Below are 26,814 nucleotides of genomic sequence, written 5' to 3'. Positions count from 1 at the left end.
ATTTATCTGTGGAAAGATTTGGAATCATAGCTGTGGGAAAATTTATTAAATAATTTTAAAATGGCAGTCATTTAAAATGAAAATAAATGGAAGTAGATCATTTGCACAATGTTCATGCAAAATGGGCACTCTTCTTACCTCAGATAACCGCTTGTTGAAACAAGCACTCCCTCAGATCATTTCAATAATTTATTTGAGTTGATATCAATATAAATCTACTTTCTTTTCTGCCTTCACAATTGTGTCTTTCCATAGAAACTGTCGCAAGTTAATTTTTATGTATGCAAAGTAACAATGCTTATGTTCTGTGACCTATCTCCGACATGGACGTGGGACAGATAAGGCTGAGAAACTAACACAAGTAGAAAGGGTATGCAAGCTCTGTTTCAAAAAGAAAAGCTCAGAAAATTATTTATATTTTTGTTATGTAATGTAATATTATAGCTTTGAATTACTAGATTCACTTGCAATTCATATTCTTTATATTTTCATGAATGCAAACTGAAAACTAACTGTACATGCTACTATATTATGGGAAAATTGAATCCATACAAACTTAAGATATAGGAGAAGAATTAGGCCATTTGGCCCATCAAGCCTGCTCCATCATTCTGTCATGGCTCATTCATTTCCCTCTCGGCCCCAATCTCCTGCCTTCTCCTCATAACCCTTCATGCCCTGACAATCAAGAATCCATCAATCTCTTCCTTTAATATATTCATTAACTTGGTCTCCACAGCTCTCTGAGGCAATGAATTTCACAAATTCACTACTCTCAGGCTAAATAAATTCCTAACTGGTCATCTTCCTTCTGAGGCTTTGTCCTATGGTCCTAGACCTATGTGTTTCAACCGAAGGAAACATCCTCACCAGATCCACCTTATCAAGGCTTTTCAATGATCGATAGGTTTTTATGAGACCCCTGCCCCTCATTTTTATGATTCCAATGAATACATGCCCAGAGCCATCAAATGCTGCTAACAACTTCCTGCCCTTCCTGACAATCTGACTGCACGTTATCTTTACTTTTTACCATCCGTCCTATTCTGAGTCCCTGCACTCTGGTTCCCACCCCTCCCCCCCGCCAAGTTAGTTTAAGCCCTCCCCAACAGTTCTAACAAACCTGCTTGCAGAAATATTGATCCCCTTCAGGTTCAGGAACCACCTCTTCTCCTCTGCCATCTGATGTTTGAATGGAGATTGAACACAGGAACACTACCTCATTACTTTTTGTTTTACTTAATTTCCTTTTTTTTGCACTACTTACGGTGCCTATAAAAGTATTGAACCCCCTTGGAAGTTTTCCGGTTTTTTTGTTTTACAACATCGAATCCCAATGGATTTAATTGGACTTTTTTGACACTGATCAAGAGAAAAAGTCTCTTTTGTGTCAAAGTGAAAACATATCTCTATAAAGTGATTTAAATGAATTACAAATTGTAAAACACAAAATAATTAATTGCATCAGTACTCACCCCCTTCAAGTCAGTATTTAATAGATGCCCCTTTGGCAGCAATTACTGCCTTGAGTATGTGTTGATTTGTCTCTATCAGCTATGCACATCCGGACAGTGCAATTTTTTCCCAATTCTTCTTTACAAAGCTGCTGAAGGTCTCTTAGATTGCATGGGATTATGAGTGAACAGTCCTTTTCAAGTCCAGCTACAAATCCTCAATGGGATTGAGGTCTGGATTCTGACTTGGCCACTCCAGGACATTCACTTTGTTGTTTTTAAGCCATCCCTGTGTAGCTTTGGCTTTATGCTTGAGGTCATTATCTTGCTGTAAAACAAATCTTCTCCCAAATCACAGTTCTCTTGCAGACTTCATCAGGTTTTCATTGTCTTTTTACCCTCTACCTCCAGAACCTTTCCAGGGCCTGCTGCAATAAAGCATTCCCACAGCACGATGCAGCCACCACCATGCTTCATGGTAGGGATGGTGTGTTTTTGATGATGTGCGGTGTTTGGCTTTGTGCCAAACATAGCATTTATTCTGATGGCCAGAAAACTCTATTTTGGTTTCATCAGACCATAGATCCTTCTTCCAAGTGGCTTCCAAGTCTCCCACATGCCTTTTGGCAAACTCTAGCTGAGATTTCATGTGAGTTTTTTTCAACAATTACTCTTTCTTTGGCACTCCCACAGAGCTGCAACTGGTGAAGCACCCGGGCAACAGTTGTTGTATGTGCAGAGCTTGAGAAAAGCGACATAACGGACTTTTAACATCCTAAACCAATGAGTTGTTTGTTATGTGTCCACACTCGCTGGGAAAATGGAGACACTCCTTACTCGCTTATTAGGGAGGGAGAGAACCTGCGGTAAGTTGAATACCGAAGTCTTTGGGGTAACTGCAAGTCTGTGTCTTTGCTATTGCTTTACTTACACTTGAGAGCTCAGTGGTGGTGCTGATGCTTTGTTTCTGCTGGTGGGGGGGGGGGGGAGAAGGGATTGTTGCTTGTTGCCGCTTACATGCAGGAGGGGGGAGCTGGAGTGGGGACCTTGGGGTTCTAACATTTAACTGTTCTTCATTCTTTGGGGCTCTCCTGTTTTGGTGGATGTTTGTGAAGAAAAAGCGTTTCAGGATGTAGATTGTATACATTTCTCTGACATTAAATTGTACCTTTCAACCATCTCAGTCACTGAAGCTTGTAACTCCTTCAGAGTGGTCACATGTCTCTTGGTAACCTCACTCATTAATCCCCTCATTGCACAGTCACTCGGTTTTTGAGGATGACCTGCTCTAAACAGATTTACAGCTGTGCCATATGTTTTCCATTTTTTGATGAGTGACTTAACTGTACGTACTCCAAGGGATATTCAATGACTTGGAAAGTTTTTTGTGTCCATCCCGTGACTTGTGCTTTGCAATAAACTTTTCACAGAGTTGCTGGAGTGTTCTTTTGTCTTGATGGTGTAGTTTTTTCCAGGATACTGACTCACCAGCAGTTGGACATTCCAGATACAGGTGTAATTTTATCACAATCAGTAGAAATACCATGGCTGTACACTAGTGATCTGCATTTAGCTAATTATCTGACTTCTACAACCAACTGGCTACACCAGTGATGATCTGATGTGTCATATTAAGGGTGTGAATACTTATGCAACCAATTATTTTGTGTTTTATATTTGATCACTTTTGATCACTTCGTAGAGATCTGCTTTCAGTTTGATACAAAAGAGTTTTTTACCTGTTGATCAGTGTCAAAAAAGCCAAATTCAATCCATTGTGATTCAATGTTGTAAACAATAAAACATTAACACTTCCAAGGGGGTGGGGTGGGGTGGTGAACACTTTTCAGAGGCACTATAATTAAGTGATATTAAACCTGATCCTGATTCTGATTTTCATTCATGTCAGCATTGGTCGTGTCATCCTTCCTTCTGAATACTTCTTCCTGTTTGGGATATAGATACGTATCTTGTGCCTTGAAATTATTCCCAGAAATTCCAGCCATTGCTGCTCCGTCATCATCCCAGCAGTGTTTTTGGCTAGCTCTTCTATCATACCTCTGTAACTCCTTTGATACGGATATATTTGACATGAGCTTCTCTTTCTCAAATTGCAGGGAGGTTTCTATCATATTATGATCACCCTCCTTCTATGGGTCCCTTTACCTTAAGCTCTCTAATCAATTCTGGTTCATTGCACAACATCCACTTCAGAATGGCTGATTCCCTAGTGAGCTCAACAATGAGCTGCTCTAAAAAGCCATCTCATCGGCATTCTAGAGATAACCCTTCTTGGGATCCAGCAGCAACCTAATTTTCTAAACCTACCTGCATATTGAAATAAGCCATGGATATGGTAACATTGCCCTTTTGACATGATTTTCTATCTCCCATCGTAATTTGTAGACCATATAACCATATAACAATCACAGCACGGAAACAGGCCATCTCGGCCCTCCTAGTCCGTGCCGAACTCTTAATCTCACCTAGTCCCACCTACCTGCACTCAGCCCATAACCCTCCACTCCCTTCCTGTCCATATACCTATCCAATTTTACCTTAAATGACACAACTGCACTGGCCTCTACTACTTCTACAGGAAGCTCATTCCACACAGCTATCACTCTCTGAGTAAAGAAATACCCCCTCATGTTTCCCTTAAACTTCTGCCCCCTAACTCTCAGATCATGTCCTCTCCCCTACCCTCAATAGAAACAGCCTATTCACGTCAACTCTATCTATCCCTCTCAAAATTTTAAATACCTCGATCAAATCCACCCTCAACCTTCTACGCTCCAATGAATAGAGACCTAACTTGTTCAACCTTTCCCTGTAACTTAAGTGCTGAAACCCAGGTAACATCCTAGTAAATCGGCTCTGCACTCTCTCTAATTTATTGATATCTTTCCTATAATTCGGTGACCAGAACTGCACAGAATATTCTAAATTTGGCCTTACCAATGCCTTGTACAATTTTAACATCACATCCCAACTTCTGTACTCAATGCTCTGATTTATAAAGGCCAGCATTCCTAAAGCCTTCTTCACCACCCTATCTACATGACACTCCACCTTCAGGGAACTATGCACTGTTATTCCTAGATCTCTCTGTTCCACTGCATTCCTCAATGCCCTACCATTTACCCTGTATGTTCTATTTGGATTATTCCTGCCAAAATGTAGAACCTCACACTTCTCAGCATTAAACCCCATCTGCCAATGTTCAGCCCATTCTTCTAACTGGCATAAATCTCCCTGCAAGCTTTGAAAACCCACCTCATTATCCACAACACCTCCTACCTTAGTATCATCGGCATACTTACTAATCCAATTTACCACCCCATCATCCAGATCATTTATGTATATTACAAACAACATTGGGGCCAAAACAGATCCCTGAGGCACCCTGCTAGTCTCCGGCCTCCATCCCGATAAACAATTATCCACCACTACTCTCTGGCATCTCCCATCTAGCCACTGTTCAATCAATTTTATTACTCCAGCATTAATACCTAACGACTGAACCTTCTTAACTAACCTTCCATGTGGAACTTTGTCAAAGGCTTTGCTGAAGTCCATATAGACGACATCCACTGCCTTACCCTCGTCAACATTCCTCGTAACTTCTTCAAAAAATTCAATAAGGTTTGTCAAACATGACCTTCCACGCACAAATCCATGCTGGCTACTCCTAATCAGATCCTGTCTATCCAGATAATTATTAATACTATCTCTAAGAATACTTTCCATTAATTTACCCACCACTGATGTCAAACTGACAGGTCTATAATTGCTAGGCTTACTTCTAGAATCCTTTTTAAACAATGGAACCACATGAGCAATAAGCCAATCCTCTGGCACAATCCCCGTTTCTAATGACATATTAAAGATCTCCGTCAGAGCTCCTGCTATTTCTACACAAACTTCCCTCAAGGTCCTGGGGAATATCCTGTCAGGACCCAGAGATTTATCCACTTTTAAATTTCTTAAAAGCACCAGTACTTCCACCTCTTTAATTGTCATAGGTTCCATAACTTCCTTACTTGTTTCCCATACCTTACACAATTCAATATCCTTCTCCTTAGTGAATACTGAAGAGAAGAAATCGTTCAAAATCTCTCCCATCTCCCTCAGCTCCACACATAGCTGACCACTCTGATTCTCTAAGGGGCCAATTTTTTCCCTCACTACCCTCTTGCTTTTAATATAACTGTAGAAATCTTATATTTAGCAACCTATATTTTTACAGTTGTTTGGAGTTATGGGTATAGAGGAAGTAGAGTAGTAGGGTTAGCACGCATTCCTGAGATCCGCCAGTGTTGATCGTCATGGGGAGAAGATGTTATTACCAACCCACACAAATTGTGGTCTTCAGGTTAGGAAGTTGAGGATCCAATGGCTGAGGGAGGTGTAGAGCCCTGTTCCTATCATTCAGGACTGCGGGAATGATAGTGTTAAATGCTGACCTCTAGTCAATGAACGGCATCCTGACATAGGAGTTTGTGCTGTCCAGGTGATCTAAGACGTGTGAAGAGCCATTGACATTGCGTGTGCCGTAGACCTATTGTGGTGATAGGCAAATAGCAGTGCGTCCTGGTCCTTGCTGAGGCAAAAGTTCATTCTAGGCATGACCAAACTCTGAAAGCATTTCATCACCATAGATACGAGTGCTACTGGGCAATAGTTCTTAAGACAGCTCACACTACTCTTCTTGGGCACTGATACAATTGTTGCTCTTTTGAAGCAGGTGGGCACTTCCGACCATAGCAATGAGTGGTTGAAAATGTCCTTGAATACACCTGCCAGTTGGTTGGCATGTTTTTAGAGCCATATCAGGTACTCCATCGATGCTTTCTGCCTTGTCCGGTTCACCTTCCAGAAAGACAACCTCCGAGACTGAGATCACAGGGTCACCGATTGCTGCAGGTATCGTCACAGTTGTAGTTATATTCTCCCTTTCAAAGCAGGCACAGAGTGAGTTGAACTCATCTGGTCGTGAAGCTTTGCTGCCATTTGTGCTACTTTGTAGGAAGTAATGTCCTGCAAATCCTGCCAGAGTTGACATGCATCCGATGTCACCTCCAACCTCCCGTAGAATTATACCTTCGCTCTTGAACTAGTCCTTCGCAATTCAAGCCTATTTTTCATGTACAGTCCTGGGTCACCAGACTTAAACGTCACAGTTCTAGCCTTGAGCAGACCACGAACTTCTGGTTTCATCCATGGCTTTCGGTTTGGGAATGTACAGCAAGTTTTCTTGGGCACACACACATCCCCAGAGGTTTTATTGAAGTCTGTAACAACTGCGGCGTTCTTAACCAGATTCGAAGATGAATCTTTGAATACAGTCTAGTCCAAAGCAGTCCCGTAGACGCTCCTGTGCTTCTCTTGTCCATATCTTATTGGTACTCACTACTGTTGCTGCAATCTTCAGTCTCTGCCCGTACTCAGCGAGTAGAAGTACAGTCGGGTGATCAGACTTTCCGAAGTGTTGGTGAGGGATAACACGGTAGGTATTCTTGATGGTGGTTAACAGTGGCTCAGTGTGCTTTCTCTGGTACTAAGAGTGATTTGTTGATTGTAATTATTTAGAAACTTTTTCAAGCTAGCCCAAAATGATGGCGAAGACGTCAGGGTGTGCTGTTCCGTGCATGTTAATCCCATTGCTCAGATCATTTAGAGCCTATTTGACATTAGCCTGAGGTGGAAAGACGATCCCGCGGCAGGTTAAACGGCCGACACTTCATTGCGAGAAATTCCAGTTCTGGTGAGCAGAATTGGGACATCATTGACACATTTGTGTACCAAGTGCAGTTGATCATGAAGCACACACTACCCTCTGCCTTTGAGAGATGGTGTTTAGCGAACCTGTCAATCGGAATCGCTGAGTCCGGTACGGAGGGTTTAACCAGGTTTCCGTGGAGGAATGGACGCACGCTAGCTCTGATATCATCATTTTTATTTAGCAGAGACTGTATGCTTGCTAGCAAGATAGTTGGGATCTGTGATGGAAATCTTTTTTTAAACGTACTTGTAGCCCGGAGCGATCGCCACTTTTCTGACGAATTCTCCGAGCGAGGATTCCAGCATTATTTCCATCGGTTTTAAGCAACGATAGATTGTCCAAACACGTTAAAACATCTTTATTAACCGTACAAACTATGGCTGCAGTTGCGCTTCTCAGCTGCAGCAGACTGAAACGGGAATATTTAATCGTATCCTTCCAGCTGTGCCATACCGAGTTCGCCCAGATGTAACCCATCCGTATGGCACATTAATTATTCCCACCAACCCCATTAATGTTTCCAATAATTCAAAATGAAGCTCTGTTTTCCACCTGATGCATTTGTCACACATTCATCTGACCTATCCCAGATATCCCACCCTGCAAAAACTCATTTCACGGAGGTAGCGCCATCAATTTGCGGGAGACTCCCGGAACTTCCGGGGAGGTGGGATGTCTGCTATCCTCCTATCCAATACTCAGGATCATGTGACACTGGGAAAAAATCCAATTCTGCTGTGCAGCTCCTTAAATTCATGTTGCAGCACCTCACCCTGTTTAACCCAGCCATCAGCATAGACATCAGGCTGTCCACCCTCCCTTTCAGAATGCTCTGCGGCTGATCCCAAAGGTCCCTGACCCTGGCACATGCCAGATCAATGAATGTAATTGATTTCAACTGAAAAGATCACTATTATAATAACAAAGGAGGACAATATTCTGCAAGACTGAAATTTAGTGATAGGCCGAGTGCAGAGGGAGGGACAGACACAGAAAGAACTTCACCGAGTTTTAATAAGAACTGTACAAAACAAAGGAAAATTATATGTTATGGTCTTGTGGTCCAATATATTACAGGGCAACAGGGTCGCTAACTAAAACCTCTCTAACTCACTACGTGTCACAGTGGCTCGAAAGCAGTGACCTAAGACCAATTTAATAGTGCTCATTTAACAGCGTCTGTCTAAATTACTAATTTATTTATTTATTACTAGTTTTCTTTCCCAGGTCATGGACCGATAGGGGCAGTGAGAGCAGTAATGGTGCCACCTGATTCTGGCTGTCTGTTGTGAGTTTCTGAACCATCGTTGACACTTGTTCTTCCAGCATGGACTGAGCTTGCCCTGCTGAGAGAAGGTGTCACACTGTGGGAGACAATTCTGTTAGCCCAGCCTCCACCGACTTTAACTTCTCCCCCACCTGACCAACACAATTCAGTGCCGATTTCAGCTGTTCTCTCTCATTTTGAAGGTCAGGTCTTACTGACAGGAGTTCTATGATGACCCAAGAGCAAAGCGAGAGATAATGAGACGGAATAAAGGGTTCACTAAGGTTTAATAAGAACTGTATAGAACCAAGGAATAGAAATAAACACTGGGCCAACAGGACTGCTAATTAAATGCCGTAACATTAACTAAAAGCTGATGCTATCAGTGCAGCCTGAAAACAGTGTCCTCGAAAAAAGTAATACCGCTCCTTTAACAGCGTTTATCTAAATTACTCATCTTCCTACCAGGAGTGTGGACAACAGTAAGCAGGGAGAATCGTTGTCGTTATGCTGCAATCAAGACTTGACAAGTCTGAAACAAAATGAAGCAAAATAATATACGTGCACCAAGATACAGTTCATGAGAGAATGTATTAAGGAAGTGGAGCTGCTGCTCGATGACCTTCAACTCATACAGGAGAATGAGGAGGTGATAGGCAGGAGCTATCGGAAGTAGTTACCCCGAGGTTGCAGAAGACAGGTAAATTCGTGACTGTCAGGAGGGGAAGGGGAAATGCACAGCCAGAGTAGAATACCATGTGGCTGCTCCCCTCAACAATAAATATACCACTCTAGACACTGTTGAGAGGGACGACCTATGGGTGCAGGGTGGGGGGAGAGCCTCAGTGACAGGGTCTTTAGCACCGAGTCTGGAGCTGTGGCTCCGAAGCGCAGAGAGGTGAAGAATACTGCAGTGGTAATAGGAGATTCCATAGCCTGAGGAACAGGGATGAAGGTCTGTGGTCAGGATGGAGTCAGCTGGATGATATGTTGCCTTCCGGGTGCTAGGGTCAGGGATGTCTCCGACCAGGTCCATGGAATTCTCAGGGGGGAGGTGAGCAGCCAAAAGTCTTGATGAATATTGGCACCAATGACATATGCTGGCAAGACTCAGGAAAACTCATTGGCGCAATCTGGCAACAAACTGGTGAAAACACAGGACTGAAATACACTGAACAATAGACAGAGAGGCAGATGATAGGTGGAGCACAATGAGACACTGGTGGCAGCAAAACAGGTAATAATGAGAAACAGATGAGAGACAGAGTACTCAGTGATACTGGGGCTGGAGTAAAGCAGGAGTGGGGACAGGAGCACTCGGCAATACAAAACCACAGACTGACAGCTAAGGGGAAAACACACAAAGGTACGTTCAATGTCAGAGAAATGTATTCAGTATACATCCTGAAATTCTTTTTTTTCACATCCATGTAAACAGAGGAGTTGAAATGACAGTTAAAAGGTTAAAACCCCAAAGCCTCCCCCCTGGCTCCCCCTCCTATGCACAAGCAGCAGCAAGGCAATGAACCATGGACTGACTTGTCAGAATGGGAAGGGGAAGTGGAACTAAAATGGTTGGCTATTGCTGTGCTTCAATCAAGACTTGACAAGACTGAAGCGAAAGGAAGAGAGTTAAATACAATTACAAAGAAACATTTGCACATCTGTGGTTGTCGTCTTCTTTCAGCTGGCCATCTGCAAGAACGCCCAGTCTGTCTGGCAATGTCAGTGATTGTCATAGCTAAAGCAAAGAAAAATCAGCTAGTGAGAATTTAAATTTAAAAAGAATACAAGTTGGAGTATTAATTTTGGACAAACATAGATAAATAATATATTATTTCACTTCCTTTCCTCACTCTCCGAAGCCCCCCACTCTGACCACTGGTCTCCAGGATCAACCATGTGTGTCAGTACCTCCAGTTGAACTCTGTCTTTTTGTGTGTTTTCCCCTTAGCTGTCAGTCTGTGGTTTTGTATTGCCATGTGCACCTGTCCCCGCCCCAACTCTACTCCGGCCCCAGTATCACTGAGTACTCCGTCTCTCATCTGTTTCTCATTATTACCTGTTTTGCTGCCACCAGTGTCTCATTGTGCTCCACCTATCATCTGCCTCTCTGTCTATTGCTCAGTGTATTTCAGTCCTGTGTTTTCATCTGTTATTTGCCAAATTGTGCCAATAAATTTTCCTGAGCCTTTCCAGCATTTGTATCCATACTCTGTCCGGCTGAATATCGACTCTGCCTGTTTCCTGATCCTGGTCTGTGGGTTTCTCTGAATGTTTTGATCTCTGCCTGAACTTTGACACTGACTTTGTTTGCACCTCGGGATTTGTTACTCAATTAATATCACTGTGTGCACAGTACTGGGTCTGTGATTAGATTCCTGTTCCAGTGCCCTGACAATGTGAAACAAATAGCGCAAGAAACAAAGCTGAAGAATTTCTAACCAGATATACTGAGTGGGTGATAAGTTTTGTATTTTGTCCTCTACCACCCCACCCACACATCATAGAAACCAAACCTGCATCCGTATGATCTATTCAAAAGGTACAGTATTGTGAAATGGCTGAGAGCACTGGATCGACCAGGCCTATAGTTCCTGACATTGCCTAACTAGAACTAGCTGTTCCAGCCTCTTCACAAGCTGTTCTCGGAGTGCTACAGAACTGGTGTCTATCAGAAAATACAGATATTTGTCCAGACTGGGAAAGCAAAGTGAATGCAAAGTGACCACTCCATCATTACAGTGAAGGAATGTATCAAGAACACTGTATTGAACAACACATACTGTACCAATAACCTACACAGTCTGGCCTTTGTCAGAACCATTTATTCCTATATTTCATGGCAGCCTTGATCCAAAGACAAAGGAGCTCAGTTCCAGAGGTGATGTGATCAGACAAATTTCATGACCTATGTTGGTGATACTAAACCTGATTCTGATCATGACAGTGTGATTGAATGAGTGTACGGTATATCTCAGAGTGAAGCATCAATGTGCCTCCGTCAAACAGAACACAATGGCTGAAGGGATACATCACACAAAGAAACTTTATTTCTAGTTGTTGAAGGTCAATCATCTTGATTTCAGGACATTGTTGTAGATATCTCAGGGCTGCTTTCTAAGCCCAACCATTTTCAGCACTTGTGTTACTGACCTTCCCTCCATCATACGGTCAAAGATAGGGTTGTTTCCTGTTGATTGTCAAGTGTTCTATTTTAAATTCCTTTGGTAGTAAAAGAGGGTATCCTTGATACAGAAAGATATGGGCAACATTAATCTGATAAGCCATTTTAACTAGCAAATTTTGTTTCTTGCTTTGATGCATTTTAATTCTGATTATAAATTCTGCTTGCTGGAGCATACTCTTTGGGCTGAATGGTCTAATTCAGCACCTATGTCTTGTGGCTTGTAGTACAGAACTCCAAACAGAGGAAAGATATGTTCTTTCACAGGCATCTAAACCAGATCTTTTAGGTCTATTCTTTAATTGCAGTAGCACTGAGATGTACGACGGAGAACAACTTAAAAATAATTCACACAAAATGCTCGAGGAATGTAGCAGGCCAGGCAGCATCTATGAAAATGAGTAAACAATCGATGTTTTGGACCGAAACCCTTCTTCACGACTGAATGGAGAGAGGAACTATCTGGGCCAAAAGAACCTGCTTCTCTGTTGTATGACGTTATCTCAGAGATAAAATAAGTAATAATTCGGAAATTATTGATTGCCAATCAGCCTTTATAAAATTCAAAACGGCAGCCGTCAGCCCCGAAGATCCTAATCCGGAATGAGTTTGGCGCCATTGGTTTTCCAGTTGGGTGACATGGAAAGCTGAGTGCAGAAGCAGTAAACCGCGCTGTATAAATGTGGCGTCTTGGAGTCAGTCAGTGAGAACGCAAACTCAGAACAGACTGTAATCCCGGTCACAGAGTGAACAAGGCAACTCACACCGGCTGAACAACCATGAAGTGGGGCATCGTCGTCCTAATCAGCTGCATTTTGTTGCTCTCTCTACCGTGTTCCGCAGAAGGAAAAGGTAACCCATTTAGAAAAATGGTTAGGCGTGCTGGGAAAATTGCAGTAATGATTAGAATTTGTTTTTTTTTAAAAAGTATTTCCTGTTTAGTGTTAAATTTAAAAAAAACACGAGGCTGTGGAAATGACAAGACTTGAGATGCTCAGTACCACCATCCTTCCATAAATTGCATCGAATATATTTTCCGTGTGTTTAGTGGAAAATTGAGTGTTTGTGTGGCATCACAACCTCATTTTGTGCAGGGACAGAAAATAATCAATCTAATCATTCAAAGTTGCAAAGCATCAGAAAGGAAATGTGGCGATATTTTTTATTTTGAGATGGTTTACCAGTTAATCTTTAAACTTGCATGAAGTTAAATGTAACATCTTGTATGTTTTGTGGGCAGGTGGAGTTAAGGGATGTTTTAATGTAATGCCCAGAAACACATCTCTCTCGCACACACACATTTACACATAGTGTTGCCTGGTCAATGGGAATTGATATACGTTCAGTGCCCACTTTATTAGATACACCTGCTCATTAATGCAAATATCTAATCAGCCAATCATGTGGCAGCAACGCTAATAACAACTTTATTTATTGAGCTCTCTTTGTATTGGCAGTGTTGTTCAATGTGCTTTACCATGGGACAAATTAAACATTAAAATAAAGACTAAAAATTAACATGAAAATAAGTCAATAAGATGTTCGTTAAAAGCAAGGTTAAATATATAGGTTTTGAGCAGGTGTTTAAAAGTGGCAACTGAAACTGAATCATTCAGCTTTAGGTACTAATTCCACAATTTAGGGGCATAGTTGAAAAAAGCAGACCTGTCAATTATCTTTTGAAGGGGATGGTTTAAATTTCAGAAACAGACATTAGAAGATCTGAGTTGGAAAAAAATTGTAAAGCAAAAACTATTGGTCCCAGACCATTAAGAGCTTTTAAAAACCAATAAGAGAACTTTTCAAATCAATTCAAAAAGGTACAAAGAGTAGCTTGTACAGAAATGATATGTTCCCTCGTCATGATTTTGGCTAGAAGTCTGGCAGCGGTGTTCTGAATGAGTTGCAGTTTGTAAATAGGTTGTTTTGGAAGGCCAGTAAAGAATGCATTGCAGTAATCTAGTGTATTCAATATAAAGACAAGAATTAGTTTTTCAGCATCATGATGAGACTCAAATATTTTTGTATTACTACTTGTGCAGAAATGGTGCCCTGGTCAGATTCTTAATGTGCTATTAAAAATTCAAATCTGAGTAATGGAGAGTTACTTCCAATTTTACAAGGGAAGCCAAATTCCTAAGTTTATCAAGCAGTTTCTCTTTTGGCTTTGGAACCAACCATAAGTATTTCAGTTGTAACTTCTTCATTTAGATATCATATTGCTCATAAATTGCATAATTGCAAACAACTATGGTCGAAGGTTTCAGAAGTTTAGAACAAACATCAGAATGAGGAAGAAGTGTAACTCTGACCATGTGCCAAACAGGGTGGTTTGATGATCTCAGTGACTGCTGATCTCCTGGGATTCTCGTGCAGAACAGGCTGTAGAGCTTACAGGGAGTTGTGTGAAAAACAAAACTCATTCAGTGAGTGGCAGTCTATGGGTGAAAATACCTTTTGTTAATGAGAGGTCGGAAGAGAAAAGCTCAACTGGTTCAAGCTGACCGGAAGGCCATTGTAACTCAGAAAACCACACGTTACAACAGTGGTGTGCAGAAGAGCATCTCTGAACACACAGCACATTGAAACTTGCAGCAGAAGACCACAAAGACCACAGGTACCTAATAAAATGAACACTGAGTTTCAGAGAATGGATGAATGTATGATGTACTGTGGTCAGTTTTTATTCAAGCTGTTTTTCCTACTTTAGATCCATCAGCATTAAGAACAAAAAGAACATGATAAGAAAGACTTCTGGTTTCTGTGACATTTCCTAATATAGAGTGAATAGCCAACAATCTGAATTGCGTAATGCTATAAAATGCAGTCTGTAATAATTAAGTTTGTCCTGTTGAATTTCAAAATACATAGTAACATAATCATTTTGGTATTTGTTCAAAACATCAAAATGTTTTTGAGTAATGTTAACTTATTGTAGAAAGATTCCAAACAACATGTTGCCTATAGACTTAGATTTAGTGTGACACAATTTGAAATTGTAAAATTACAATATTCAAATTTGTCCTCTGTTGGACCTCAAAATATTTATCATAATCCCTTTGATTTTGCTTCTAGGCATTTCAGAAATATTGTTTGACTAATGTTAACTTGTGTTAAGTGATTTTAAAATGTGAAAATCCCATTTCTTGTTATCGCAAATTGGCTTAAATCCATCTGTGTTGACCCTGCTCAGATAATATTTTCATGAGGCATTTTACAGATGAAGTGGAACCCAGACCCAAAAAAAGAAGCAAGGGAGGAAATAGTAAAGTCTTTGATGATTGTGACTGTTTATCAGAAAGAGGCTTAGTATCAGAGAACTGGACATTTGGTGCCATTTTTTAAAAAGTGAGTAACTGCAGTTCAGTCAGTCTGCCTCAGTAGGGGGCAAAATGTTGGAAATTTTTCTAACATTAGCATAAGTCAACGTTTGGGGGATGCATGATAAACAATGAGTGTCAGCCTGAACTTAAAGCAAGTTCATTATTAACAAAATGAAATGTGCTTTAGCACAGCATTTGATTTGCATAGAGGCATTTGATGAAGTCCCAGTTGAAAATCAATCAAGAATAGAAAAGTCTAATGTACATTAACTTTAAACTGGCTAAAATCATCTAACACATCTTCAATTCTGTTTCTAGCTCTATTTTTGTATTTATCGGTCAAATACCAAAGATTATTATTTACGTTGAGGTTATTTTAAAAAATCTGTCAGATTTTCCTTTCTGAAGCTTTGCATGCAGTACTGATAGATAACATTGATTGTAAACTGGCTAAAAATGACAATCATGTTACAAATTCTATTTCTGGCAGGATTTTTACTAAATAGTAATAACTTGTATTTCAATTACTTGTATTGTATCTTGACATTGAGATCTGTTTTGGTATGGTATTAGTTTTACAAATGCTACAGTTAGTCACTTTGTACTTTTCTGGTTATTTTAGACAAATGTTCAGACCCAAAAAAATCAGGACCGTGCAAAGCTGCCTTCCCTCGTTATTACTACAATGCGAAGACTCGGAAATGCGAAAAGTTTAAGTTTGGTGGCTGCGGTGCCACTGGAAACAACTTTTTGAAACAAAGTGACTGCATTGCACTTTGTGAAAGAAGTTCAAGTAAGTTTCTGAAGCATTATTTCTGTTCTGCTTAAACAAGAAAACTTTTCCAAAATACCTATACTCCCCGATGAAGGAGAATTCCTACAGAATGTAGTATCTCCCAATTTTGAAAGTCCCATTCTCTCACTATGCACCATGCATCAGCTCTCTCATACAAATGCTAATGCTGTCTTGTTTTAAAATACTTTCACACATGATGTTGAATGCACGCATTCTAGAATCCTGAACTTAATCCAAGATCTTAAATTGTGTAATTATAGGTGTCTATCAGTACACTGAATGAAGGAAGATTGTACTTTTTCAATGTATAATGCAAAGACTACTTGTCACCATAAGTGTACAAGATGTAGAGTAAGTGGCTGAAGACACAGTGATGTGTGAGGCATCAGTGTTGAGCAAAGTCATGGGAGAGGTGTTACTGCCTTTGATTGCAGTCTGTTGGTTACATTGGAAACTACTGCCTTTTTAATAATACTTTTTTGTATAAGATTTGTACTTTTTAACAACATCTGTATTTTTCAAGCTCACTGGCAGAAAGTGATATAGCAGATTAAATAACGGTTTATAGCGTTCTCATTTTTCATTAGCTAAGTATTAGCACATTACCCACATGATGTAACTGTTCTAATCATATAACCCATTAATGTATCACTAAGAAGTTTTCTTTCACATCTATGTGATCGATTTTTCAGAAGCACCATTGTAACGTTCTCCTTCGCGTGTAACTAATAACGTCAAATTCAACGTCGAGATAAACCACAGTCAATGAGAACCAGATCACAGTAAGATTAACCATTTACTGTTCACTCTTCACATTAACGTATAGTGAAAACTGTTGATAAAACAATACAAGATTGATACAGTATTTGTTCCTTCCTTAATATCACATTTCAAGTGTAAATACTTGCAAAGGTGACTATAACTACATTACACTAAGGTGCAGTATACAGGGAGCGTTTACCTGCTCCATTGACTACTTTAAATACACTTCCATGCAAACTATCCGCGACTCTTTAACTAACGAAAGCATAAACATTATCTACCGTCGTTACTTCTAACAGGATCGGCATTAACATCTTAGTTCAATATATCGATTATCTATTAACTTACAGCGTTGCTCTCACTGTGATTTCTCATGCCTGCAAAACAACTTCTGCTCAGGTGAGCCTCGTGGTAAGCCCCCACCCTCGCGCTAATTTCAAACCGGTATTTTCCCACAAGACGCGGCGAAACCGGATGTGACGTCATCGCATGCCGATATATTTTACATGCAATGAATGTACTTTAAACACTTCTAATTCTAACTAGAAAATACTATCGAATGAATTACTAAGCAAAAATATTATAAACTAAATAACTGTCGTAAAGACAGCACACTCCCCGCTTGACCTTCGTAAGGTCACAATGAGCAGAGTACAAAACTTAGTCTCTTAATCAGTCATTGGGTAGAAGTAGAATAACTTCTGTAACTGGCCCTCGGTAAATTTTCACATCGCCTTGTTCGGTAGTCTTCAATTCGATCTTCCTGACATGTCCATCCCCGCTAGGGAATGTAGCAGTGATTCTGACCGTTGGCCAGCTGTTGCGGGTGGCTTGCTTGTCCCTGAGCAGGACTAAGTCTCCAACTTGAAGATTCCTGCGGGGTTCTGTCCACTTTTGTCTCTGTTGCAACAAAGGTAGATATTTTTGTCTCCAGCGAGGCCAGAACTGATTTGCCAGAGCCTGGACTTGTCTCCATTGCTTTGTGTACAAATCCTTGTCTGAAAAGTCTCCTGGTGGAGGAGGTGCTCCTGCCTTCTGCGTAAGGAGCGTTGATGGCGAAAGTATAAAGGGGTTTTCTGGGTCAGAAGACACAGGTAGGAATGATTGTGCGTTTATAATGGCTGTGACCTCTGCCATTAGGGTGCACAGTACCTCGTGGGCCAATCGGGTGTGTTGCTGCATTTCAGGTTTCCTTTTCCGGGTTTTCCGTAAGGACGTGAACCGTTTGACTGCCTGCTCTTTGTTATCTGGTGAGCGCTGGCGTGGTTCTCTGAAAGGCAATGGGGCAACCCCATTATTTGCTTCATCTCTGAAGACCTTGGTGTCTTTGGGTTTTAAAGAAATGGTATCTTGAGCTGATTGTGCAAGTTTGTTTCCGTGCTCGGTTTGAACGAAAACTGACTGACCTAGCGTCTCGTCGGTTACTTTACGCTTGGTAATGTCTTGTTGTGCTTCTTCAGGGTATACCTCAGTGAGGCAGATCTTGGAACAAGAACGGCTTGACTGAGTTTGACTGCAAACTTCTGTACAGTTCGAGCTGACAATTGTTGTCCTGGAGTGAACCTCTCCCTCCCCGCCGTCCTGTTGTGGGGGTGAAGGAGCGTTGTCGGTTCTTTCATTCTTGACTTCATCACGGAGCCGTGAGGGTAAATTTCCTTCCTCATATGGATGTGATGCAATCGTGACTCTCTGAGGTTCCTCGTAGCTGGGGAAGTTATCGAATACGTATGGAGAGGGGAGACGAGCCTGCCTGTCTATTTGAGATTGTACATAGTCGCTTGTGCGTTCCAGTCTGGTCCTTTCTAAAGTAGATCTTACTGCGGTCAGATCATGCGACCCTTCAGCTTCTTCTATGTACTTTGCTTCCGCCATGGCAGCTTCTTCTTCTCTTTCTAGCTGCAGCACTTGCAACTCTGTCGATATTTTTGCCATTTCCAACTGGATTTCGGCTTCTCGGGCGGCCGCTTCGGCTTCTCTGGCAGCCGCTTCGGCTTCTCTGGCGGCCTTTTCTTTCTGGATTTCGGCTTCTCTGGCAGCCTTTTCTTTCTGGATTTCGGCTTCTCGGGCGGCCGCTTCGGCTTCTCTGGCAGCCCTTTCTTTCTGGATTTCGGCTTCTCTGGCAGCCTCTTCTCTTTGTCTGGCGGCCCTTTCTTTCTGGATTTCGGCTTCTCTGGCAGCCTCTTCTCTTTGTCTGGCGGCCCTTTCTTTCTGGATTTCGGCTTCTCTGATGGCCAGTTCTTTCTGGATTTCGGCTTCTCTGATGGCCAGTTTCATTTTCAAAACTGCTTTTTGTCTGGCGTAACGCAGTCGCACCTTGGCGGCTTCTGCCTTGGCTCTTGCCTGGGTGGACTTACTTGATGTCGGTTTACCGCCCTTGTCGCTGGGCGCCATCGACTTGATGCTGGATCGAGCTGATATTGCAGCACTTGAAACACCTGATAATGCCGCTTTTTCACTGTAACGTTCTCCTTCGCGTGTAACTGATAACGTCGAATTCAACGTCGAGATAAACCACAGTCAATGAGAACCAGATCGCAGTAAGATTAACCATTTACTGTTCACTCTTCACATTAACATATGGTGAAAACTGTTGATAAAACAATACAAGATTGATACAGTATTTGTTCCTTCCTTAATATCACATTTCAAGTGTAAATACTTGCAAAGGTGACTATAACTACATTACACTAAGGTGCAGTATACAGGGAGCGTTTACCTGCTCCATTGACTACTTTAAATACACTTCCATGCAAACTATCCGCGACTCTTTAACTAACGAAAGCATAAACATTATCTACCGTCGTTACTTCTAACAGGATCGGCATTAACATCTTAGTTCAATATATCGATTATCTATTAACTTACAGCGTTGTTCTCACTGTGATTTCTCATGCCTGCAAAACAACTTCTGCTCAGGTGAGCCTCGTGGTAAGCCCCCACCCTCGCGCTAATTTCAAACCGGTATTTTCCCACAAGACGCGGCGAAACCGGATGTGACGTCATCGCATGCCGATATATTTTACATGCAATGAATGTACTTTAAACACTTCTAATTCTAACTAGAAAATACTATCGAATGAATTACTAAGCAAAAATATTATAAACTAAATAACTGTTGTAAAGACAGCACAACCATCTTTATTCCTTTGTCTCACACCCCTCCCCACCACCAACATCCTTTCTCAGCTCTTAATTTGTTTACTTGGTATTTGTATGTTTATTTACATATGAAAGTAAACTGAAATCCTGGAATTAAGACTGCTTGCCACTTTTGACTTGTGGTGTGTGGGGCATCAGTGTTGAGAATAATCTTGGCAGAGGTTTTGCTGCTGCTGCAGTCTGTTGGTAAGGATCACTTGTAAAAGGAAGTGTTTAGTCCCAGTCTCAGACTTTGGTGGTGATTTTTCTTGGAATTGTAGTTTGAAAGCAGAACAGCAGTCAATAACATAGTCCAGTGGAGGAGTATTGATGTGTCAAAGGTGAGTGTAGGCTTTGTTTCTGGAATCTGGTGTAAGGCACGTGGATAACATGCTAAATTAGGTAAATTGGTTTATTGCTGTTACATGGCCTGTGCTGCAGTGAAACATTTGTCTTGCATTGCACCCAGATAGACCAATTCATTACAACAATGCAGTGAGGAGGTACAAGGAAAAGAGGATGCAGAATGAAGTGTTACAACAGCAGAGAAAGTGCAGAGCAGGTAGACGATAAGGTGAAAGGCCATAAATGATGTGGATTGTGAGGTCAAAAGCCCATCTTATCATAGTTGGTGGGGGGAAATGAATCATTTTTTAACTGGGATAGAAACCATCCTGGAGTTAATATTGGAGTTTATTATGTACAGTTCTGGTCACCAAATTATAGGAAAGATGTCAACAAATTAGAGTACAGAGAAGATTTACTGGAATGCTACCTGGGTTTCAGCACCTAAGTTACAGAGAAAGGTTGAACAAGTTAGGTCTTTGGAGCATAAAAGGTTGAAGGGGGACTTGATAGAGGTATTTCAAATTATGAGGGGGATAGAGTTGACATGGATAGTCTTTTTCCACTGAGTGTAGGGGAGATTCAAACAAGAGGACATGAGTTGGGGGTTAGGGGGCAAAAGTTTAGGGGTGACATGAGGGGGAACTTCTTTACTCAGAGTGGTAGCTGTGCAGAACGAGCTTCCAGTAGAAGTGGCAGAGGCAGGTTCAATATTGTCATTTAAAGTAAAATTGGATAGGTATATGGAGAGGAAAGGAATAGAGGGTAATGGGCTGAGTAAAAGTTGGTGGGACTAGGTGAGAGTAAGTGTTCGGCAGAGACTAGAAGGGCAGAGATAGCCTGTTTCTGTGCTGTAATTGTTACATGGTTATATAGTGGTAATTGGTCTCTGACTAATGGTACATGATTTCAGGCTTTTGTATCTGTACCCTGATGTGATGTATTTATGGATAAAAACCCATAATTATTTACACAAGAATGCTTAATCAATACAAATACAAGATTCCTCAAATATTAAATACGCAGCACTCCTCCTTGCTTAGCTGTAAGCTCCAACTCAGTTGAATGCATCGCAACTACATGCACAAAAAAAGACATCCACAACATATTAAATTTTAAATTGTCACACTTGGGCTGAAAGATTTAATGACTGTGAAGGTTTTCTTACTCTTGTGGGATAATGCCTTTCCTGACAAGGGAATCACTCTGCTGGCAGGTGAGACTTGTGGCTGTGAATCATCCCAGGTTCTGGAGCCTGCTCTGAGACTGCAGGAAGTGGTTCTGATAGCAGTAGTCAACTTTCTGCCCATCTCAGCTGATTGATGCGTCTCCTGATGATATCAACTGCAATCGCCATTGTGTAGGAGAGTGGTCCAGTTTTGTCGTTAATCTTGCCAAGTACTTACTTTTGATCACCCCTCTAGTCCTTTGCTAGGACTGCTTGTCTGGAGTGAAGCCTTGAGAAGCCTTCAATTTGTCTCAGCTGTTTCTCCTATATACTCCTTCTGAGAGTGACTTTGAGGAGATCCAAGTGTGATCACAAGAGATGACCCAGAAAAAGCATAAATGGTGAGTTTTTTTGGTTGTGAAGTGTGTTGCATTGCGATATGAAAGGAGAAAATTGGCATGCTTCTGGTTAGTGCTGACATTACTAGCAGTGCATTTGTTCTAGAGTCTCTGGACAAACCTTTCCTCCAAGCCATTTGTAGCTGGGTATTTCGATGTTGGTAACATGTGTTCATTCCATTCAAGGAATGAAAGGGTTACTGTATGAGGAACGTCTGGCAGCTCTTGAGCTGTATAACTTGGATTTCAGGTAAACGAGGGGGGAATCTCACAGAAACAGTCCAAATGTTAAAAGGCCTGAACAGGTTAGATATGGCAAAGTTATTTCCCATGGGAGGGGAGAACAGGACACAAGGGCACGACTTCAGGTTTGAAGGGTGTCCATTTAGAACAGATGTGGAGAAATTACTTTAGTCAGAGTGTGGTATATCTGTGGAATTTGTTGCCACAAGTGACTGTGGCAGCCAAGTCACTGGGTGCATTTAAGGCAGAGATAGGTTCTTGATTAGCCAGGGTATCAAAGGTTATGGGGAGAAGGCAGGAGAGTGGGGATGACTGGAAGAATTGCTTCAGCCATGATTTAATGGCAGAGCAGACTCTATAGGCTGAGTGACCTACTACTGTTCCTAAATCTTATGCTTATTTTTAGGAATGAGTGAAACTGTTCCACAACAAACTAATCATCACTGACTAACTGTTCTGGGACACCAGTCCTTGAGGAGAGCCTTCTGAACATATTAATAGTGTGCAGGGCTGTAATGAGGCTATTGGGAACACTTTTGCCCACTTTATAGCTGCATCCACCACCAGCAAGAAATTTGTGATCTGGTGAAAATCACATGAATTCTCTGCCTGGGCAGTGCAGGTCATTCCAGGGATGGAACCACTCTGCTCTTTGCACCTTCAGGCCAATTTGACACCCGTACAGAACGTGACAGGCTGCTCAGTATGCTAATCTATCCTAGGCCACCAGACAAATCTTCGAGTCAAGCCTTCATTTTAACCATGCCTGGATGACTAGCATGTAGCTCCCCGAACACTTGGCTGGTACAACAGCTCTCTGTCCCTACAGAAGGCAACCTTTGTCAAGGGCAAGATCATCTTGGTACTTGTAAAAATGGGGAAACTAGTGTATTTGTTGCACATTCCAGCCATTTTCCAGTGACCATGTAGACCTGAGTCAGTGTGGGGTCATCTCTGCTTTCCCTTTGGATCATGTCTGCCATTTGTTATGTACCCCGTAACTGGGTGTCTTACCAGCAAAGATAGAAGTGTCCATTGGAGTCTGGTGATACTATTTTCAACAATATTTATCAGCAAAAATATACAAAATAATATCAGTGCGAATATACAGAGAATATACGTTAGCAATACTAAAGCTAAAAGTGCAGGTATAATAATAATCACTAATAAAACAAGCTCTATCGTTGTCTAGGGGATAATGAATTGTCAGATGGAAATATAATGTTCAGTTCGGTTCCTGCAGGCTGCAGTAGTTGTTTGTCAATGTGTTGCAATTGTGAGGGAGAGAGAGAGAGAGAGAGAGAGTGAGAGAACAGCTATTATCTTGCCAAACTTCCTTTATGATTTTGATCCGTAGATGCGTTGTTGTTGTGGCCATTCACATATGACCCCTCCTTCCTTAAACTAGACCGTTCTTCTGTGGTGGACTCGTCTCACAGGCAAGGGTGGACACACACACACAAGCCCCCACTGGTCTCGTTACAAAACACTGTGTTAAAATTTACCGACGCCGTCGTTCGGTCCCCGATCTCCCACCCTGTCTTGTGGGGGATCTGTTGCTCACTAGCATTTCTCCTGGTGTGTCTGAGGGGTGTTACCCCAGACCTCACTTTTATCCCCACTCACGGGGTCTCAGGTTTCAATCAGGTTGGGATGATGTAACCCATCAAACCAGCCTACTCTGGTTGCCCCCTGAGGGGTTTCAATGAATAGAACAGTACCAAGTAAACAATCCTTCCCCAAAAGACAATAGCAGTAAATCAATGGCTTTTGTCACTAGGAGACAATCCACCCTGGGTAACTCTTAGGTGTGTGTCTCTCTCTCATTAACTTTCATGAGCTGTTATCAATAACAACTGCCCTGACAGCTTTCCTTTGTCTCTCTTACTTCCTTGGTAGCAGCATCGAAATAGTAGCGATTTGCGATTCTCCAAAAGGGCGGGGGGGGGGTGGGCATGGTCGACTCTGCACCCTTCTGCCCATCAGAGTTGTTCATCCTTCGTAACAACCCTATCCTTCTAAGAATTTTCACCAAAAAGGGGAAAATTAACTAATACAGAGTCTTACAGAATTACAGAATCTAACACAATACAAAAGAGTTTTCAACTACAGAGAAATACAGATATACCTTCAACTTAGCATCTAAACAGTTAGCGATTACATTGTCACTTCCTTTAATATCTTGTACCTTAATAAATTCCTGTAGCATCAGACTCCAATTTAATAACCACCTATTTTTATTCCTTTTCTTCAGCAAAAACAAAACTAAAGGGTTGTGATCTTAAATATATATTACAAAATGTGAACCAATACATGTGTGATTATTCTGTAGTACGTTGCAAAAGTTTATGTAAATACTAATCTTTATTTTACTTTTAAACTTGACAGTCAATCTTCCATGGTGTTGTCTTTATTATTTACATGCTTTGTCGAAATCCCTCAAAACCAGATCCTGTTATTTAAAGTGGCATTTTGTCAACCTTCACCTCTTTTCCACTTAACTCTCACGTGGTTAGCTTGCACACCAGTGTGGAATAGGCTTTCGCATACTCCTTTCATAGGAGTTATTTTATCAACAATGTTTTCCAAACTTAGCCCATCTTCTGAACTTTCACACAATTCTTTATTTTTAAGCAAGTCATTAGTTTTATCTTCAGGACCCTTCATTCTATTAATTTTCAGTTTAACATCTGCAAGTTGTTTACCTTTAAATTCCAAAACAAACTGTAATTGATTCACAGGCACCTTGTTTATCAGCCATTGTTCCTTCAGCCTGGTTACTGCTTCTGAAACCAATCCAGACTTTAAATTTTCTTTATTCAATTTAGGAACTACACTTTTCCCTTTCCCTTCAATCATAATATTCACATCACCAGCTCCCATCTCCTCACTAACTTTTAACACACCTTCTAACACAAACAACTGAGAATTCTCACTTCACACTGGTACCAAGGTTACCCCTTTCTTCACTGAACCAAGTCCATCTGACCCAAAAGGACTGCATTCCTTTTCAACTAAATCAGATACCTCAGACTTCTCCTGAGTTTCATTACTGGGTTCAGTACCATGTGCATCCACATCTTGAACACACTCAAACGAGACATCTACCTCTTCCAGGCTTTCCATACCAGTCCCTTTTCCAAATTCTAAGTTCCCCTGATCCTCCCAGTTACTCTCTGGGCAACTCCCATCAAGAGTAAACTCAACCCTGCGGGTTAAAACAACTTCATCTGTTAACCCATCAGATTCCTTCAAGGTAACGGCATCCTTTTCATCTAGGACTGCCTTTATATCATTATTGGGAACACATTTCAAATTTTCAACATCTTCAATCTGTTCCGTCAAGCCAGACAGATCATCCATGTCCAACCCTGGACCTTCTAACTGCCTTATCTGTTTCTCATCTTTACTCCCTGCCTCCATACATTCCCTCTTGGCTAAGGGTAGGTCTACCTCCTCTCCTTTACTCTCTTTCACCTCCCTATTCTCCGTCTTACCATCCCCTAACCCCTCTTGGTACGAGGTCGGTAAAAACGTCTCAGCCAAATCAACACGGGACTCATTTAAACTGGTCTCTTTCTCAGGTGCCTTTCTCAACATGCTGCGAGTGATCGCACATGCGGGACAGATCTTGGAATCTAGGGGAGGGTCCTCAACACTTACAGGCTTGCTCATCAGCTTCACAGCTGAACCCACCTCACCTCCGCTAAATTGTTACCAAGAAGGTCGTTCACGCCATCTCTCGGTAATTCTGACCGTACCCCTATTTCAACTGGGCCAGATACCAGGTCACAATTTATAATGATCCTATGCAAATGTACAGTTTCTGTCGCTTTTCCTATGCCTCTCAAAACTACCTCTCCAGTCTCAGGACCAAAATCTAGTACCTTACTGAGAATCAATGACTGATCAGCCCCAGTATCTCTGCAGATCTTCACTGGAACTGGGGTTTCTCCCTTTTTCACAGACACTGTCCCTTCTGAAATAAATTTCTCACGCCCCTCTCGTATTTTATCTACCTGGGCCTTTCTCGTCGATTTGCTGATCAACACAATACACCCTTTAGGGACTGCTGCATTCCGTTTTCCTGTCTCCTTCCTCGGAGCAAAGCACTTAGATGCAATATGAACAACCTTTCCACAATTAAAACAGGTCAAGTCAGGAACCCTCCTGCCATCTTGCCTTTCTTCCTCCTTACTTTTACCACTAGCTCCTGGCTTATTTTCTGCCTCAGCCAGCGGGCTTTCTCTACCGTCCCTACGGTCTTTCGGGTAACTCTTATTCAACGAAAACTTTGTGTTGTGGGTTAGGGCATATTCATCTGTGAACCTGGCAAATTCCGATATAGACTTATTCGGCTTCTCGTTCAAATACATCCGGATATCATCCGAAACACAACCTCTAAATTCCTCAATCAGAATTAACTCTCTGAACCGATGGAAATCCTCTTCCGCCCTTTCTGCCGCACACCAACGATCCAAGAGCACACCCTTCTCATAGGGAAACTCTGCATACGTCTGATTCCACACTTCCTTTAAATCTCTGAATTTCTGTCTATATGCCTCAGGTACCAACTCGTAGGCCTGAAGGATGGCCCGTTTTACTTCCTTGTAATTCTCATACTCCTGCTCCTCCTCCTCCACAGACAATGCCGCATATGCCCACTGTGCCTTCCCTTTTAACACACTTTGTAACAACGCCACCCACTGATCTCTGGGCCACTTCTGATTCACTGCCACCTCTTTAAAATGCAAGAAGTAACTGTCAACATCTCTCTCCTCGTACGGAGGTACTAACCTAAACTCCCTACTAACATTAAACTTCTCCTCTCGGTCTGCCCTGGGACTCTTCTCTCTTGCTTTAACTTCCCAATTTCCAGCTCATGCTGCCTCTGTTTCTCCTTCTCCTCATACACCCTCTGTTTTTCAGCTCTTTCCTTCTCCCTTTC

The 26,814-nt window shown here is 41.7% G+C and overlaps 1 protein-coding gene across 1 annotated transcript in view; it reads left to right on the top strand.

The window, feature by feature from the left end:
• LOC132395166 (BPTI/Kunitz domain-containing protein-like) overlaps positions 1-26,814 on the top strand; it is a 68,407-nt gene that overhangs the window by 17,464 nt on the left and 24,129 nt on the right. Inside the window, exon 3 of the mRNA XM_059971463.1 lies at positions 15,639-15,809. Within this exon, the coding sequence (XP_059827446.1) occupies positions 15,639-15,809 (171 nt within the window). The remainder of the gene's footprint in view (positions 1-15,638; positions 15,810-26,814) is intronic.

Source organism: Hypanus sabinus, chromosome 6 (genome assembly GCF_030144855.1).
Source record: "Hypanus sabinus isolate sHypSab1 chromosome 6, sHypSab1.hap1, whole genome shotgun sequence".
NCBI lineage: Eukaryota > Metazoa > Chordata > Chondrichthyes > Myliobatiformes > Dasyatidae > Hypanus > Hypanus sabinus.
This window is presented reverse-complemented; position numbering and strand designations above follow the sequence as displayed.